The following is an 18732-nucleotide window of genomic DNA, read 5'->3' as shown; positions in this document are numbered from 1 at the left end:
GCATAAGGCTGTGTGCGTTTGTCTCTGCTCACACACTTAAATGTTTGTGTGCGTGTGTGTGCGTGTGGAGTGAGAAAACAAAACCAAGGGGCATTCTTGTCCCATTTCTACCTCCGATTTGAATTAAAATCAACACCCAACCGAACTATCAAACACCCCCATCACCCACTTGGTGTATTTTCATTCAATTACTTCCAACAGAAACTCTGAGAGCCTCGCACGCACACTTTTCACGACCATCCCTCCCCTGCTCGGTGCTGTGCGCACACCCTGTGCGTTCTGTGGATGCCAAGAAATGTCTGCCTCATTTCACTGAGGCTAGGAAAAGGGGGGGGGGGGCACGTTGCTCTTATTTTCCCTGATTGTTGGGAGAGTTTGAAAGTGTCCGTGCACCCTCTATCTGTCTGCTAGATACAGTCTGTCTTTTTTTTCTCCCCCCCGCCCCCCCTGTATGGTTTAGTTCAATGTTAGTAGGGTGAGAGAGAGCCGGAGCTGCGCGCCCATCCCCCCACACTGAGCAGAGAGTGTTTCTGCCGGAGTGAGAGACAGACAGAGGAGAGGGGGTGGTAGAAGAGAGCAGAGCAGAGCAGAGCAGGCAGGGGAGGGAAGAAGAGGGAATGTGCATTGGTAGTCTCGTTTGCTGCAAGGCTTCCTCCTTCTGCTCTGGAAAAACCTGTGTGTTGCCTTTTCTTGTCCAAATACCACTGAAATAATGGTGGGGAACAGGTCTAAAGCACGAATGCAGATTTTGCCAGATGAATATATTTAGTTAGAAAAAGGAATAACTTCTGTTTTATTCTAGTTGTTTGTAGGCTTAATTAACTGATTGTAAATAGTTAACATTATTAATTCGATGTCCATTTGGCCTTTAAATAGTCACATTGGCATCCATTGCCACGTAAAGACAATGAGACTTTATTTTTAAATTAAATTTAATATTTCATGAATTAATCATCCCTGCACCGGTCCTTTCTGAAACGTACCATTACATTACATACTTCAGTTTTTGGAGCGCACTTTCTAGATTGGCGCTTTGATTTTTAATTGCATTGTTTATGAGTTGAACGCACGTCAGGACTCATCATGTGCAGAAAATATTCCACCTATAGGGAAAAAAAAAAAAAAAAAAAAAAGACAACGTGAGGTTTAAAGAGGAAAAAGTCCGGTCCTGGTTGTGCGGATCCGGTGCGGGTGTTGCAGCCGTCCGTGCGGCTCGGTAAAATGGCTGTATGTAGCGGAGCCTCGTGTTGGTTGGGCTCGCTCCCTGCCTCTACCCGGGCTCAGTAACACAACTCCCACAACAATTTCTCTCGCTTTTTACGCATTGTATGGCGCCTCCATCATCTCTTTGAGCTTTTTACGGAGCCGGGAGCCGGAGATGGCGGCCGGATTCGTTCCGGTGTGAGCGGCGGGAATGAATCGGCGCAAGGATAAATGGTTCTAAACAATTATTTATATTCAATGCTAGCGTTTGATTGTGACTGACTCGCCGAGAGAGGGAGAGAGAGGTGGGGGGGTATATCATGGCCGCTCAGGTCGCCAGCGCCGCCACTCTGAACACTAGTCCGCCTTCCGAACTGAAAAAGCCGGATCGAGACCCAAAGGACGAGTCGGTGACGGGAGAGAAGCAGTCCGACAAAAAGCAGCCGGGCTTGGACAGCGGATCGCCGGGCCGGGGGGATCTGCAGGACGGGGCCGACGGTGGAAATGCAGGGGGAGGAGGGGAACCTGAGATGAAGAACGGGAATGGGAACCCGCCCAGGGCTAACAATAATACCCAGAATGACTCTGTCGGACCGGAGGGAAATAACCACCCCGGTTTGGTGCATCACCACGGACCCGCTTTCCCTCCACCTTCGTACGGATACAGTCAGCACTACGGTCGGGCCCCTTTTCATCAACATGGCGGACAACAAAGCCCTGGCATGGCAGCTGCTGCGGGTCCGGTCGTGCAATCGAGCAACATGATGGACCCGTATCAACCCAATTCGCACGACCATGGCTTCTCCAACCACCAGTTTAACAACTACAACCCATTCCCGAACAGGACTCCCTACCCCGGCCAGGCGTACGCCATGAACTCCCCTCGCAGCGCTCAGGCGCCGACAGCTGGGGGGCAGCCAGCTAAGCAGCAGCCACCAGCGGGAGGACCCACGGCGATGGCTGGATCTTACAATAACCAGAGATATAACATTGGGAACCCTCAGCCTACGTCCACGCCGACCCTGAACAAGCTGCTCACGTCCCCCAGCTCAACGCGGGGCTACCCGAACTACCCGTCTAGCGACTACAGTAGCCAGGAAGGCGCTAGTAAGGGACCAGCAGACATGGGCAGCAGCGGCCAGTATGGAGGGAGCAATCCCGGCTGGCAACAAAGAGGCCATCCCCTGTCGCCCATGAGCCCGGGAAGTGCCGGGCAGCCGCTAGTTAGAAACCAGGTAAAGTCACATTCTCTCCGGAGCGAGACGTTGAGCTGCTGTAGCGCGTCTCCTCCTAGCTAGTGCACAACGTAGCAGGCCAGCCATTGTCTGGTACTAGTTCGCAAAGACTCTAAAATGGCTGCCTCTCGTGTGTGTTTTTTTCCCTTTACACCACACCATTAAATACGTGTGGCATAATATTGTGCTTCTCGCGGTCTGTAGCGACCGGGGAGAGTCGCTCGGTGAACATACGAGTTGTTGGAACGTCGTAAGGACGTTCAGGGAGTCAAGAAGGCCCGACTTTGAAAAGGGGGCGAAAAAAAAAAAACCGAAGAGCGACGAGTCGTTCTTCTCCCCCGGTCGCTCCGCCGCGCCGATATTTCTCTAAATTCACCACCATTTCGCTTTAAATGTGTCCAAGCTGTGTTGATGCATAAAGGACAGCGTGTTCTCGTCCACATTATCGCGTCGCGGTCGGTTATAGGGTCGTGTTTGTATTGTTTTCTCCGCCGATAAGATGTAATTTCGTGGCCATGATGGAAGGAATGCGTTGCGTGCCGCCTAAAACCTCGCACGGTTTGTTAAAAGGCCTGTGCCGATCCTGTTTAAATGACTTAAATGTCCCGTGAGATAATCAGAAAAGGACGTGAATGCTTAGTTGTGATCTCGATATTGATTATGTGAACTTTCCCCACTGTTAAAGAGAGAGCTGCTGTGCTTCTTCTCCACGCGCGCCGCCTGTAAAGAGGCAGCTCAGCTTTGTGAGCACCGAGTGCAGCCTGCAGATCGCAGTTTGCTCTGGGATTTGAATTGTGGAGGTAAAATCCTTCTGTCAAAGCCAGGAGATAGTTGGTCTTGGGTTGACATGCGAGCTGGAATCTGATTGGCTCCTCATCCGCTGCTCATGGCCATTTATAATTACATGTGATGCAAGGCTACAGTTGCTGATAAGAACACAGCATTAACTCATCACAGGGTCACTGGAGGTATTGCAGTTTCACCCCTGACTGCTTCTGCGTTTACTTTAATAAGGCATACGTTGATGAAATGACTGGAACAATATTGTGTCAAAACAACCTCCAAGCAATATGTTTGTCCTTTAAGTGCAACATGTTTACCTGCATGTTGTTTCTTGGCTGTATCAGTCTAAATGACGAGTGCTTAAGGTGTATTTTCCCCAAATTGAAAGTAGTCATGAATTATCGCACTTTTTATCTTTTCAGTTGTATTAACTTGCCTATCAATTAATGTATTATTCATTGACATCTTTATCAAGATGTGCAGACGCCTGTTAAAACCATAATCATTTAAATCAGATGCACTGCAACAAGATGATTCTGAGCATGTCGGCATGTCACCCTAAAAACACAATTGAGGAAATGCTGTCCCAGATCAATTGTAGACTGACATTTGTGTTTGTCATACTGTAATTTGTTGCACAACAGCGAAGCGGCAAATCTGCGCTCTCCCGGCGAGGATGTGTGTAAGTGTGCATTGCCGCTCTGTCTGGCACGCTGCACAAGTTTGACTGTGTGACTGCAAAGAATTCCCCCCAATCCTCCCCCCAAGCCAATCAGAAGGCAGTCCACCATCTCTCACCCACCAAGGGAGTTTCCTCTCTGTCTTATGCAGATTAGCCATGTGCCACTCTTTATTTATTTCACTTCATTATCTTGCATCTGCAAAATGTCACATAAGGAATTCTGCATATTATTTATCAAGGGCTGTTGAGCTGAGGACGCTGTTCTCAGCAAAGTGCACATGTACCTATGATGATGCAAGAGTCCACGTTTCACTATTGGATAGGTCTTCTTGTGCTGTCGTTATTATGACTTTCGGTTGTGTTGGATTTATGAGAATAACAGGATCCTCCATTAACGACAAGTATGGTGTAACATTAAGATGAAAACTATTTACACTTAATTTTCTTTGTCATACATATCTAGCAGTTTTGCTGTCTCCTGGGTTATAAATGAGTATACACTTGAACATTTTGAACTCTCTGGTTGTTGTGAAAGTACTTCCTTCATTTCTCGCGTCATTCATCCTGAGCCAAACTGCCTTCTCTGGGGGAGGGAAAAAAAAGGCTACTTGGACCAGGCTCAAAACAGGAGCGCAGCTGGGATATGTTTAAGATTGGGCAGACTGCCCTCCATTCGAAAGTAGATATATATAGCTCTGTTGACTTCCGAAACTATGGCAAAGTGAGGTGAGAAAAAAAAAATCAGGGTAATGACCGTGGGAAAAAGGTTAAAACAGCCCAGTATCCTTTTTTATTTACATTTTTTTTTTCCTAAACTTTTGGGTATAAAAATAATACACATTGCAGCAAAAGATTTAATGGTCTTGAAAGAATATTGATCTAAAGGCACATTAACATAACTGTTCAGAGGGCTATATAGCAAGTACGATTACTTCATAAACTTTTCTTGTTTCATTGTTGACTGATTTTCTTGTCATGTTTCTGCCTTGTTCAGCCACCTGGTCCCATGGATGCAATGGGCAAAATGAGGGGTCAGCCATATGGAACAGGCGGTCCATACGGTCAGCAGTCACAGCAAGGACCTCCCTCAGGTCCGCAACCAGGACCTGGCTATCCTGGCCAGGGTTATGGCCCACCAGGTCCCCAAAGATACCCAGTGGGAATGCAAGGACGTACCCCTGGAAGCATGGGTGGCATGCCGTATGGTCCACAGGTACTGTATCTTATTTATCTGTTCTTTCTTGAGGAGTTGTGTCTCCAATAGTGAGCTTAAACTTTTCGATGTGTTTTTTTTTTTTAGATGGGATCTTATGGGCAGCAGGGACCAGGAGGCTACAGTACTCAGGGCCAGGCTCCCTATTACGGCCAGCCAAGCCAGGGCCCTCATCCAGGTCAGCAGCAAACACCATACTCCCAGACCCAGCCTGGACAACCCGGCAGCCAAACACCTTACCCAGGGCAACCACACCCTCCGCCAACTTCTGCTCAACACACCCAGGGAGGACCACCCTATCAGCAGCCCCATATGCCCCCACAGTCCCAGGGGCCACTGCCAGGCTCATCCCAAGGGCCCCCACAGTCTCAGCCACCTTATTCACAAGCTTCAGGGCCCCAGTCTGGCCAGTCTCCCTACGCCCAGCAGCAGGTTCCTCCCAGTCAGGGCCCACAGCAGCCAAGCTCCCAGGCTACCCCTGGATCACAGGGCCAATCCAACTACCCAGGACCCACACAGGGACCCCAGCAGACCCCCCCACAGCAACAGCAGCCACAGTCTCATCCTCAGCCGCCACCGGGACATAGCCAACACCCACAGGGGCAGCCTGCAGCTTACTCACAGAACCAGCAGCAGCAGCAGCAGCAGCAGCAGCAGCAGCAGCAGCAGCAAGCACAGCAGTCACCTTATCAGCGCTTTCCTCCTCCACCGCAGCAGGTACTGTCTTCTGGCTTCGATCGTATTCATTTGACTGAATAGTTTTCCTCTGTGTGTTCGTGTTCCTGTATGTCTGGGAGTACACTGAAGCATGTGCTTGTGCTTTTATCAGGAGGTGTCCCAGGACTCTTTTCAGTCCAATGCCCCTCCGTCCACTCAGCCTAAATCTGGGCCAGAGGATGGACAAGGCCGTCCTTCCAGCCTTCCGGTCAGTGAAGCTTGTTACACTACTGCTGGAACATAGAAGCTTTTTTTAACATAGTTTCCCTCCATTTTTGATAAAAAAAATTTTTAGTAACGTAGTTCCTTTCTCAATTTTATCTTGTTATAAAACATAGCTTTATCAGGATCAAGAGATTAGATGTTTCATTTGTGTTAGTTACACTATTACAATAGTGTTCTTTTGGTCTGATGAATTGTGGCCAATAGCATCTTTACTTTGTGCTTAGCTGCACTTTTGTGGTGGCAGAAGCATGCTGTATGCGGCTGATGCTTGTGGAAAAAAAGCTCCGTCAAGGATGTGGTATGTTTGAGCCGATAAGAAATCTGCCAATTAAACTCTGGTGAGGTTGAATCAGTTGAACCAAAGCCATTACAAAAAAATAAAACGAATCCAGGTCAAAGCAGATTCATTTAATTTGCAGTGTGATGGCAAATGGACCAGAATTATTTGATTTTCAACATCGGTTCACAAGCTGCACGACAAATAAATCTGTCAAAGGTTTGTGAAATTTTATAGACGTAATCAAGACGACTGTTCATTTTTTGGGAACTGTAGAGACAGGCACACGTCTGAGTGTTGGGATTTTATCTAATTAGTCTACCGATGATGTTACTCGAAGATGTAGCCTGTTGTGCTTGTCTTCTCGGTTCCTTGTCACTTTACTTGGGGTCGCTCTCTTCAGTAGACTCATAATCATTCCACAGTATGTCTGTACAAAATGTTCTTTCCACCCTTTACATGAAATAAGGCCAAAGTAATGAACTGCACATATTTTTAAAACATTTATTTGTGTTCCATACACACAAACAAAAAGAAATTGTTTATATTAACCTGCTGCCAGTCTTGACTATTGAACTTTGTTGTATGTGATTCTTTATACTGAAAGATGACGTCATTAAACCAGCCCAATCAGTAAGTCTGTGGTCAAATTTGAATGACTTGCTGTGAAACAGACGTGTCTGGTTGTGTGAAAATCAACCTGGGCAGTGTATCGTATTTTTGATGTAGATCAGACTACCAGTTTGGAAATGCCCTGAATAGGAGACGAGAACAAGAGAGTTTGTTTGTATATTGAAGTCACATGGCAAGGCTGGCGCTACATGCTGACTCGGCTTGTATCCTACAAACCTTGGTAACCATGACAACCCCCGGCACTAATGCACACTCACTTTTTCTTTGAAAAAGATAAATAAGGACAAAGGCCTCCGGGTGTGTGTATGATTTTGTGTGTGTGTGTGTGTACAGAGTCAGTTTCTTTGCCACTCATATCTTGACAGAGAAGAAATGTGCTGATACTCCAAACAATCTACAGAATAAATAAAGTGCATAAATAGATTTTTTTTTTAAGGATTAACCTTTGATTATTACTGTAATGATATTTATCTGCCAGAGGAGATATGATGAAGGTTGTTCACTCACAGTAGGTCGGCACTCCGCTGCTTAACTCCAGTTGTGCTGACCCCTGCAAATTGCCCAAATTTGGGAATCTCCATTGCATAATTTTTGGTAGTGAGGGAATGCTTTACCTTCCCTGAAGCCTGAGGGCAGTAGTGGCTTAGAGGTTAGAAAAGTGAGCTTGTGTTCGGAGGGACCCCACTACTGCCAAGGTACACTGAGGGTCCCTGAGCAAGCCTTGGGCCAAAGTGAAAATAAAGATTTATTGATCAGCTTTGGATGAATTGCTTATGTCTTTTCTCAAGAAGAGACTAGTGAAAAGAGCATCTTTTACAATAAAATGTCAGATTTTCTCTTTCGGTCTTCTGACAATGTTTGCATTTGCATGTTTTCAGGACCTTTCAGGGTCCATTGATGACCTGCCGACAGGTGCAGAGGGAGCCCTGAGTCCTGGTGTGAGCACGTCGGGTGTGTCCAGCAGCCAGGGCGAGCAGAGTAACCCGGCTCAGTCGCCCTTCTCCCCTCACACGTCTCCTCACCTGCCAGGCATCCGAGGGCCTTCACCTTCCCCAGCTGGCTCCCCGGCCAGCGCCAGCACGCCCCGCACAGGACCACTGTCGCCCGCCAACATGCCAGGTGGGCTGACCCCCGCCGTGAAATCTGGCTGCAACTGACATCTTGTTTTCAAAACAGCAGAATATCAAAATACGGACCACTGTTGCTTAAGCTCTGTTGAATTTTTGGTGTTTGATGATTTTTTTCTCCTCCCCCCCGAAAGTTAATTACCTTTTTCAGTTGTATCATTAACTTAATTTTTACTCTTATAATGAAAACCACTCACTGGAACGAGAACGGTTTCATTTTTATTTTTTGCTTTAGTGATTTTGCTTCCCACAAGATGAAGCATCACAAATGTTTTAACTTTTTTAACATACAGTTGAGTCGGATTCTTTTTGAATAAAACTGATGTTTTTGTCTACCCACCTCAGTGGGCAACAAGCAAATAAACTATAACTATAGACCTATTTAGAGTTGGGTACAACAGATGTGGGTCTAGATGCCCGCTAACTAGATAGATGTGAGTGTCTGAGGTCGCGCAGTATGTAGAGCGAGCTTCGTGTCGTGATGGTGGAAGGGTCAGAGTCAAACAGGGAAAATCTTGGTAACAAGGAATTTGTGGCAAGCCACTAAGTCATTTTTGGCACAGATCAGGCGAGTCATGCATGTGCAGCACTCGCAATGACTCGCGGTCAATCCACACGACACTCATGTTTCCACCTGGAGTGGCTTGGTATTGTGCTCCATGGACAATAGGGGAAGATTGAGCGAATTGATAAGTTTCCACACCAAAGACTTTGTGACTCTAGTAATTTTCAAATGAAGTCACTTCAACTGGATTTCGTACCCGGTGGTCACACAGCAGAAGTCAGAAACACAAAAATCAAGTGAAAATGACCAAAAACGTTGAAGTCCCAAAAAAAGAAAAAAATAGTGACAAGAGAAAGGTCACAACATTAACCTTGTATTCTTGAGTGTTTATATTAATCTGAAAATTAAACCCATATCGCATTACTCAACTGTCCTCACATTTTGATTTTTGACTTTCTCAGGTTTTGATTTCGTAAAACATTAGTTTATGTTCAGGGTTTGACACGGAAAGTCTTTGCATTTATGGAGCCTAAACTGAGCAGTTTTTATGGATTTATATTTTTCTCCAACCGCACAACCCCTGGAAATTTGCAACTAAAAAGCTCCAACATGTATTTTGTTAAGCAATCAAAATCACAAGCGGAAATGACTTCAATCTTCGCGTTCTTCATCTCTAATCAACTTAATTATTGTCGTTCAGGGACCCAGATGCCTCCACGGCCTTCAAGTGTGCAGTCAGATGGGAGCCACCACCCTGCAATGAGCCAGTCCCCGATGGCCCAGGATCGAGGTGAGCTTCTCTTAGATCTCTAAGTGTTTACAGACATTGAAAAAACAAGTGTTTGTTCGCTGTAGCAGCTGAGTCTGACCACTGCCTCCTCCTCCTCCTGTTGTCTTTCAGGGTTTATGCAGAGAAACCCTCAGATGCCTCCGTATGGCTCCCCCCAGTCATCCTCTGCACTGTCTCCTCGCCAGTCCTCTGGAGGACAGATGCATCCTGGGATGGCACCATATCAGCAGAATAACTCTATGGGTGGCTATGGACAGCAGGGAGGACAATATGGCCCCCAAGGTTCCTACATTTCAATTGTCTAAGGGTTTGACTTTAAGAAAAGGGCTTTAGTTTCTACTGATGTTATGGTTTAATGATAGATTTATATTTTAGAGAACTAGCTTTATGTGTTTCCTTGTTATTTGTTGCCTTTTTGAAAAGTTCGATATGGTCATATCCTAAGAGTCAAACCTATGGGACATATCCCCTTTGCCTCATAGGGATACCATGCTAACGCTAGTTGGTCCCTCCCTCTGACTCTGTTGCGGCTATTTATAGCTGTGAAGCAGAGAGTCAGCTGATGTAGCAGAGCCTCCTGTCAGTAGAGCTGAAACTGTGACAAAGGCTTGTTGCTCAGGGTGCATAGCTCTCTCTGCTAGCACATAGTGAGGAAAACGTCTGGCTCAAACAGTTCATCAGGAAAATACCAACTATCAAAATGGTTTTATCAAAATAAAGTTTGTTGCAGTGTCCTTTGTCACAATATTAGTGTTCACTTAAAGCCAACACAGTACGTGAACATTTTTTTTCTTACATTGTCATTCCTAGGCTATCCTCGGCAACCTGGCTATGGCAACATGCCCAATGCTAACTACCCCGGGCAAGGCATGGGCTCAATGAACCCCATGGCAGGACAGGGCGGAGGGCCGCCATATGCTGGCATGCCTCCAGGAAGGATGCCTCCTAATCAAATGGGGGCACGTCCCTATGGCCCAAACATGGGTCCCAACATGGGCCCGAATATGGGCCCCAACATGGGCCCGAATATGCCCCCCAACATGCCTCCCAACATGCCTCCCAACATGCCTCCCAACATGCCCCCCAACATGCCTCCCAACATGGGCAACATGCCTCCGCAGGTGGGCTCAGGAATGTGTCCTCCTCCAGTGATGAACAGAAAGCCGCAGGATCCCACAGCCATGCAACACCCTGCCACCAACTCCATGCACAACAGGTTGGTTAATGGTGGATTGGCCTGCAGAGACCTTTAGACGTGATTCTCACATAAAACAAATGGATACTTTGATAGTTTTTCACTGTTGAATGTTCTCATTTATTTTCTTCTCGGTCTAGGATGCCTGGTTACCCCAACATGTCTCCAGGCATGATGGGCTCCGGCCCACCGTATGGGCCTCCAATGAACAACATGCCTGGAATGATGAACACTCCGGGGGGATCACCTTATCCTATGGGGCCTAACATGGCCAATAACACAAGTGGTAAGTTGTAAATGGATGAATGCACCAAACATTTTCAGATTACAATTTGCCAAGTTTACTGCTAATTCCTGCTGTTTTTGGTTCTAGGTATGGCTGCCAGCCCAGAGTTGAACAATAAGATGAACAACAAAGTAGACGGGACTGTAACGCCAAAGCCTGAGACTAAATCTAAGGTAAACCTGTCAACCAAAACGTGTTTGAGTCCTGCAGAAATTCAACATGTTGTTCTTAAAATCTGGTCCTTTCTTTCTCTCGCCTGAAACAGAAGTCCAACTCTTCTACCACCACCAATGAAAAGATAACGCGATTGTATGAGTTGGGGCCTGAGCCAGACAGAAAGATATGGGTGGATCGTTATTTGGCTTTCATTGAAGAGAAGGCTATGGGAATGACGAACCTGCCTGCTGTAGGACGCAAGCCTCTCGACCTCTTCCGGCTGTATATGTCAGTTAAAGAGATCGGTGGAATGACACAGGTTAATATGGCTTTTATTTACAATAATGAGGTTAAAAAGACTGTCTTTAGCTTGCCTTCTATTTTCATTCTTGGCTAATTATCTTCATTGTGTGTGTGTGTGTCTCAGGTGAATAAGAACAAGAAATGGCGTGACCTGGCCTCTTCACTGAATGTGGGTACCTCCAGCAGTGCTGCCAGTTCTTTGAAAAAACAGTACATCCAGTGTCTGTATGCTTTTGAGTGCAAAATTGAGCGTGGTGAAGACCCTCCACCTGAGATTTTTACAGACAACAAAAAAAACCAAGCTGCAAAGGTCCAGCCACCCTCTCCAGGTTAGAGCCCTCTGACCTAATCGTTTCAGTGACTCGCACATTTAAACTTCTGAAAACTGAAGTGTCGATAAAATTGCCTATCTTGGCTGTCTGCGCCTCTCTTATTCCAAACTATAGCGTCCCTGTGCTCTACCGCTGGGTCAGGCTCCCTGCAAGGTCCTCAGACACCCCAGTCCACCAGCAGCTCCATGGCTGAGGGAGGAGACTTGAAACCTCCCACCCCTGCCTCCACTCCTCATACCCAAATGCCACCCATGCCTCCTGGGTCCAGGTGAGCATTCTACAAGATTTCACCAAACTATCTCGGCCTCTGAGAGACAGGATGGGTAACTCTAACTTCTCCATGCTCACCTCTGCCTCTCTTGTAGGAGCAGCGTAAGCCTGCAGGACCCCTTCTCTGAAGGAAGTGACCCAGCTTTCCCCAGGAAGAACATGACGCCCAACTCCACCTATCAGTCTGGCATGAACACACCCGAAATGCAAGGTCGAATGGGCACTTACGAACCCAACAAGGATCCGTTTGGTAACATGCGGAAAGGTGAGCAGATGGTTATTGCTTGGTTTTTCTGACATATGAGCTAGACTTCAGTTTTTAAATTCCAATTGTCGTGTCATATCAAATCAAACACCAGTCGGGGAGCAGTTCCTACCTGCTAGCCAGGGCCCGAACAGCGGGGTTGGTGACCAACAACCACAGCCGCCGCAGCAACAACAACAACAACAACAGCAGCAGCAGCAGCAACAACAGCAGCCCCCATTCAACAGAGGACCACCTGGGGCCATGGGCACCATGCCAATGGGACCCCGACAGCAGTATCCCTACGGACCAGGCTACGACAGGAGGTACGTCTCAGGGAAGGAGAGAGGGCACTTTCAAGGTCATTAAGCATTGCTGATATGATAACTAATGTAGTTTGTGATTATTCAAACTTGTTCGCTTTAAATCATTTAAATTGTGTGTGGATAAGAGGACCAAAGGCAGTCTTTAAATTTGAACAAACCTGAGCAGAAGGTAAAATATAAATTTTGTTTTCTTTATGAAGCTGGGATGGCTTTCAAATGTCTATTTTTTTATTCACTACATATTTTAATTTGTAACTTAACATAAAATTTACTTGTGGTATTGCATTTGTGATCGATGATTTTATTTATCATTTTAATTGTGGCATGTAAAATTAACATGGCGAAAACATTTCTCACGTGTATCGTGCTGCTCTTCTCAGATCGGAGCAAGGAATAGGCCCAGAGGGCAACATGGGATCTGGTGCTCCTCAGCCAAACCCAATGATGCCTGCCAACGCCGACACGGGGATGTATTCGCCAAATCGCTTCCCACCACAGCAGCCACGGTCAGTTTGTAGAGCTCTTGTTTGGCTAACTTTGTCGGCTTAATGCTGCTGAAAACTGGGCTTTTCTCATATCAGACAAACTGATTAATTTTGTGATATTACCAAGTCTTTATGAAAGTGTTGAAACAATGACTAAATACTGAAAAAACATTGAAATTCATTACCAATTCATTAGTGACATTTTTTTTGTCTCTTCGAGTGATATTTTTAAATTGGAGTGCCAGTTTGTTGGTCTTGTGTAGCTCACTGTATGTAAAGGTAGTGGGGAAATGTGCATACAATTAACAAGACTTTGTTTTGGGGGCAGATATTCAACACTGAATTAAGCAAAAAAATTTTGGTTTCTACGTGTTAGGAAGACAGTTGTCAGTAAATATTCCTTAGAACAATTGAGCCTCATTTCAATGGACATTCAGCCGATCTGTGTTCAACAGTCAAAGCCCAGGATACAACTCGGATGTGTCACTATAAACAGTGATGTTGGCTGTGTGTCTAGTGAGCTTATCTTAAGAGAGAGAGATGCCTTCTGTTGTCATGGTCAAACTGACAAGGAATATTATTTACAGGCATGATTCCTATGGTAATCAGTATCCTGGGCAGGGAACGCCCCCTGCTGGCTCCTACCCAAATCAGCAGCCTGGAATTTACCCGCAACAACAGGTAAATGGTTCATCTGCACTACAGCAGCACAACAATCAAATAATATCTACGGTGCATTTGGTCTTTTTTTTGTCTAATAGAGAGTGCTGTGGTTTTGAATTTATATATTAATGAATCAGGAAAACGTATTCTGACGCTATTGCTGAAATGGAGTGTAATAAATGTGCCTCTCTGTGTCTTTTTATATTTAGAGTTACAAACGTCCAGGAGAAGGGGCATACCCTCCATCAAAACGTCATGAGCCAGAATACAGTGGGCCTTTCCCTGGTGGACAACCAGCACCGCAGCAACAGCAGCAAGGAGGCACCTCTGCACCCTCTTCAGGACAGCAGGAGTCATTCAATCAGTACAGCAGCACTGGGCCCTTCCCTGGCTCTGATCGCCGTCCACCTGGACCCGGCAATCAGTTTCCATTTCCATTCGGTCGTGAACGGATGCAGGGAGCGACAGGGCCTAATGCTCAGCCTAACATGCCTCCTCAGATGATGCAGTCAGGCCCCGAAGGTCCTCAGGGAGGCATGTGGCAGGGACCTCGAGATATCAACTATCAGAACTACCCTGGCCGACAAGGTGGCCCAGGGGGCCCTCCCCAGGGCCCTGGCTACCCTGGCATGAACCGCTCAGAGGAGCTGATGTCATCGGAGCAGCGCATGAATCATGACGGCCAGTGGGGGGGTCAGATGGGCCCTCGGCAGCCTCCGTACGGTCCAGCTGGGCCTGGCCAACCCATGCCTCGTTCAGTACAGTCCAATTACCAGCCCCCACAGGGTGTGCAGAACCACATTCCACAGGTGTCCAGCCCAGCCTCCATGCCTCGCCCCTTGGAGAGCAGGACATCGCCTAGTAAATCTCCCTACATGCACGGAGTAATGAAGATGCAGAAGGCTGGTCCCCCAGTGCCTGCATCTCACATAGTGCCCCCTCCTGTGCAGTCGCCTCTAATAAGGCGAGATATGCCTTTTCCCCCAGGCTCTGTAGAAGCTTCCCATCCTGTCCTGAAACCACGTCGGAGACTCACCGTGAAAGATATCGGTATGTTTATTGATCATGAATAGTAAAACCATCTTATAATATTGATGGCAAAATTTAGCAGCACTGTTTGATGGTGCTATGTTCTCATCAGTTCTTAGGTATTGGTACCAATTCAGTATTTTGTCTTGCTTTTAAGGAACCCCAGAAGCATGGAGAGTCATGATGTCATTAAAGTCTGGTTTACTGGCTGAAAGTACATGGGCCATAGATACCATCAATATTCTCCTGTATGATGACAGCAGTATTTCTACCTTCGATCTCAACACGGTGAGAGTTAATAATTGAGCCCTTAAAGATGGTTTTAGTGTAGATAGTGAAGTGATCATGTCTAACATTGCAATATTTTTGTTCTTTTTTTAGTTACCTGGCCTACTAGAGTTGGTAGTTGAGTATTTCAGACGTTGCCTCATTGAAATCTTTGGCATTCTTCGGGAGTATGAAGTTGGGGACCCTGGCCAGAGGACACTACTGGATCCTGATGCCTTGAAACGAGACTGGATTGCCACAGAAGAAGAGGAACCACGAGTCCATGCTATGGAGCAAGAGGAAGAAGATGAAGAGGAGGAGGATCGGGAAACGGAGGGTGCGGCTCATGTGAAAGAGGAAGAGGCTCAAGAACAGTGCTCTCGGGGTAGAGATGAGAAGACTGAAGACGAGGAGAGGAAAAGTAAGAGTTCCTCATGTGAAAAGACAAGCTTGTTATCCTTAGCTGCTCATGAGAAGCCTAAACAAGCCAGCAAGTTTGATAAATTTCCTGTCAAGGTGGTACGAAAGAAAGATCCCTTTGTGGCTGCACAGTCAAATAATCATGGCAAAATGCAAGAGTTTGATAGTGGGTTGCTCCATTGGAGTGCTGGAGGTGGAGACTCTACAGAACACATCCAGACCCACTTTGAACCTCGTAAAGACTTCTTAGAACCACGAGAACGGATACCAGTGCCCCCCACTTTACTGAAGAGACGAATCCCAGAGGAAGATATTCTGGAGAATTGTCTGCCTTCTGAGGAAGAAAACGGAAAGCATCAAGATGAAGGAGGACGGCCGAAGGAAACATCTTCCTCAGAGAAGTCTGCAGTCCCGGAGAAGGAGAAGGTCATCTCCTCAGCCAACAGTGAAGATGAGAGAGCAGAGTCCGAGACAAAGGCTGTGGAAAAAAGTAACCAGGAGAATATTAGACCCTTTCTTCCCTGTGGTAGTATTTTGACCCAGCAGTCAAAGCAGGCTTCCACCATCCTGGAGGATGAGCCGCACAGTAAAGACGAGGGGCCGCTTATCACACTGGCTCACTGGCAGGATTCGTTAGCTCGGCGCTGCGTTTGTATCTCCAACATTGTCCGCAGCCTCTCCTTCGTGCCCGGCAATGACCACGAGATGTCCAAACATCCAGGACTGCTGCTACTACTGGGGCGTCTGATTCTTCTCCACCACCGACACCCTGAACGCAAACAGGCGCCACTCACCTACGAGAAGGATGAAGATTCGGATGAGGGAGTGGGCCAAAGGGACGAATGGTGGTGGGACTGCTTGGAGCTCCTACGGGAGAACACGCTGGTGACTTTGGCAAACATTTCAGGCCAACTGGACCTCTCCATTTACCCCGAGAGCATCTGCTTGCCTCTGCTGGACGGTCTTCTCCACTGGGCCGTCTGTCCCTCTGCAGAAGCCCAGGACCCATTTCCCACCCTGGGCCCCCACAGTGCGTTGTCCCCTCAGAGACTGGTCTTGGAGACACTAAGCAAACTGAGCATCCAAGACAACAATGTGGACCTCATCCTGGCCACGCCGCCTTTCAGTCGGTTGGAGAAGCTGTATGGTAACCTGGTGCGGCTAATTGGAGACAGGAAGGTCGCAGTCTGCAGGGAGATGGCCGTGGTCTTGTTGGCCAATCTGGCCCAAGGCGATAACATAGCAGCCCGAGCAATTGCTGTCCAGAAAGGCAGCGTGGGCAACTTGCTGGGCTTCCTGGAGGACAGTCTGGCTGCCACACAGCTTCAGCAGAGCCAGAGCTCTCTTCTACACCTGCAGGGGATGCACTTCGAGCCCACAAGCCCGGACATGATGCGGCGAGCTGCCCGGGCTCTGCACGCCTTAGCTAAAGTGGAGGAGAACCACTCGGAGTTCACACTACACGAGTCACGACTCCTCGACCTTTCAGTGTCTCCTCTAATGAACTCACTGGTTTCTCATGTTATCTGTGATGTACTCTTTTTGATTGGCCAGTCGTGACAGCTGTAGGGAGCCGTGGCTCCTCGTTTTGGGGTTTTGTATCCCCAGTCCCCTCCTCCCTGGTATCCTGGCTTGTTGTGTGTAACAGGGCAAGGAAAGTTCAAGTGACTTGTCTTTTAATTTATGAAAATCCTTCAGATTCCATTCTCTGAGCCCTCCCCAGGCCAACCAGTCCAGAGGAGGGTAATCACAGAGCTGTGGTGGATTACAAACCAGAGAGATGCCGACAAAGTGACACTACTTGCAACATGAATGCCAACTGGATGACACAGAGCAGAGCACCACAGTTGGGAGACTGTTCTGCACTTGGGGGGGGAAAGTACTTTTTAATAAAGATAAATGAAATAATGAATAAATAAATAGCTGAAAAACAAAAACTGTAACCAAAGTTGCTGTCACGTTTACAGTGAGTTTTGGGAGACACAGTGTGCCCTAGCTCTCCCCTCGAGGGCACAATGAGTCTGTAAGTGGTCGACGTTCAGAGGTGAAGCAGACTGACAAGTGGCCTACTGGTTATAGTTGCTGTAGTTGGGTTCTCACCAGTCAGCCCGACAGACGAAATACTGTCAATAGACACCTTCACCGGGGAGGCCTGTGCAGTGTGCAGTAGATTGTAGGACATTTTCTGTACCGTACTGCTCTTGAGTGTAAGCATTCTGTAACACGTTTCACACAGACGCTGATGATGCAGCTCCTCTAGAGTTTCGAGGTCATTTTAGTTTGGTGTTCAACAGAAAATGGCTTTCTTCCCCAAAGTATCGAGAACCTACAACACCCTTACCTCCTCTTATCCCTTGATTGTATGGATACCCTTATGAAAAGAAATCACCTCTTAGGACTGATTTTCAACTTCAAATACAGCTTTGCTGTGGTGTATATATAATGTTGTACATTATACTTCCTTTCTCTGTGTCTGTCTCTGTCTGTGTCACTATTCTCACACTTGCTATTGGTGTGGGATGTGGGCTGACGAGAGTCTGGTCCGTGGCCTCCAGTCCCCACCGATTAGACCCACTCCTCTGGTCTCTCCACAGCTCAGTAGTATGGCAGACACGGCTCAAACCTGTTATCTCCTGGTACAATGAAATTAAACTAGATGAAGATACACATTTGACAAAATTTTCTCCAGTCATGAATTCTGCATATTTGTATTTCAGACTATGTAGCTACGACATGTAAATTCCCCCTTCCCTTTTTTTGGCTCAATGAATATCATTTATTCAGTATGAAATCTTTATACTATATGTTCCACGTGGTAAGAATAAATGTACATTAAATCTTCGTAAGCTGTTTGATGGTTTCATTCTTTTTGAACAAGAGAAGAAATGCATTCACAAGAAATGTGGATAAAAACATTCGTAAAAGTATTTTGTTTTCACTCTTCAGGAGATTTTGATGTTTGCATCGTTAATATTTGAATACATTTTTAATAAGCCCAAAAGGCAGTGGTCCGTTTGTTAGCAATAAGATGGTACATATTGCAAAGCTGAAGCTGCAATACTACACACTGGGTTTTCTATGTCGAATCGAGCTTTATTGTCAATTCTGCTGTTCATAAAAGTCAAATGGTGTAATCAAAATTTCAACTTCCTTGCCCCCCTATGGTGTATACATGTATCACCAAAAGATTATAAAACATAGTGTATCACCCAGAATAGAATAGAAATAAAAAAATACAGAATATAGGTGAGAAAAAGTGCAACAATTTAAATATAGGTTGTTTTTTTAAAATCTGAAAACTACAATACAGCATAGATTTAGAATGGTTATAATTGCCTATTAATGTGCATAAGACCTCGGTTTGTG

The 18732-nt window shown here is 46.5% G+C and overlaps 1 protein-coding gene across 1 annotated transcript; it reads left to right on the top strand.

The window, feature by feature from the left end:
* The first annotated feature begins 1282 nt into the window (after positions 1-1282).
* Positions 1283-17836, top strand: arid1aa (AT-rich interaction domain 1Aa). Its single transcript, XM_080470646.1, has 20 exons — positions 1283-2438; positions 4898-5116; positions 5204-5833; positions 5946-6041; positions 7847-8087; positions 9301-9390; positions 9502-9672; positions 10201-10606; positions 10726-10871; positions 10959-11044; positions 11137-11346; positions 11455-11659; positions 11777-11930; positions 12028-12197; positions 12292-12502; positions 12883-13008; positions 13575-13668; positions 13860-14700; positions 14837-14967; positions 15061-17836. Exons 1-20 carry the CDS (start codon positions 1524-1526, stop codon positions 16924-16926), a joined length of 7008 nt encoding a protein of 2335 aa, XP_080326772.1. The 5' UTR covers positions 1283-1523; the 3' UTR covers positions 16927-17836.
* Positions 17837-18732: the final 896 nt, after the last annotated feature.

The sequence above is a fragment of the Lipophrys pholis genome (genome assembly GCF_963383615.2).
Source record: "Lipophrys pholis genome assembly, chromosome: 9".
Taxonomy (NCBI): Eukaryota; Metazoa; Chordata; class Actinopteri; order Blenniiformes; family Blenniidae; genus Lipophrys; species Lipophrys pholis.
This window is presented reverse-complemented; position numbering and strand designations above follow the sequence as displayed.

Bases quoted from the DNA above. Each gene is read 5' to 3' on its own strand.
- arid1aa (XM_080470646.1), top strand. From the start codon at position 1,524: ATGGCCGCTCAGGTCGCCAGCGCCGCCACTCTGAACACTAGTCCGCCT. The intron at 11,045-11,136 runs GTAAACCTGTCA...CGCCTGAAACAG, and splicing joins AGCCTGAGACTAAATCTAAG to AAGTCCAACTCTTCTACCAC. The intron at 12,503-12,882 runs GTACGTCTCAGG...TGCTCTTCTCAG, and splicing joins GGACCAGGCTACGACAGGAG to ATCGGAGCAAGGAATAGGCC.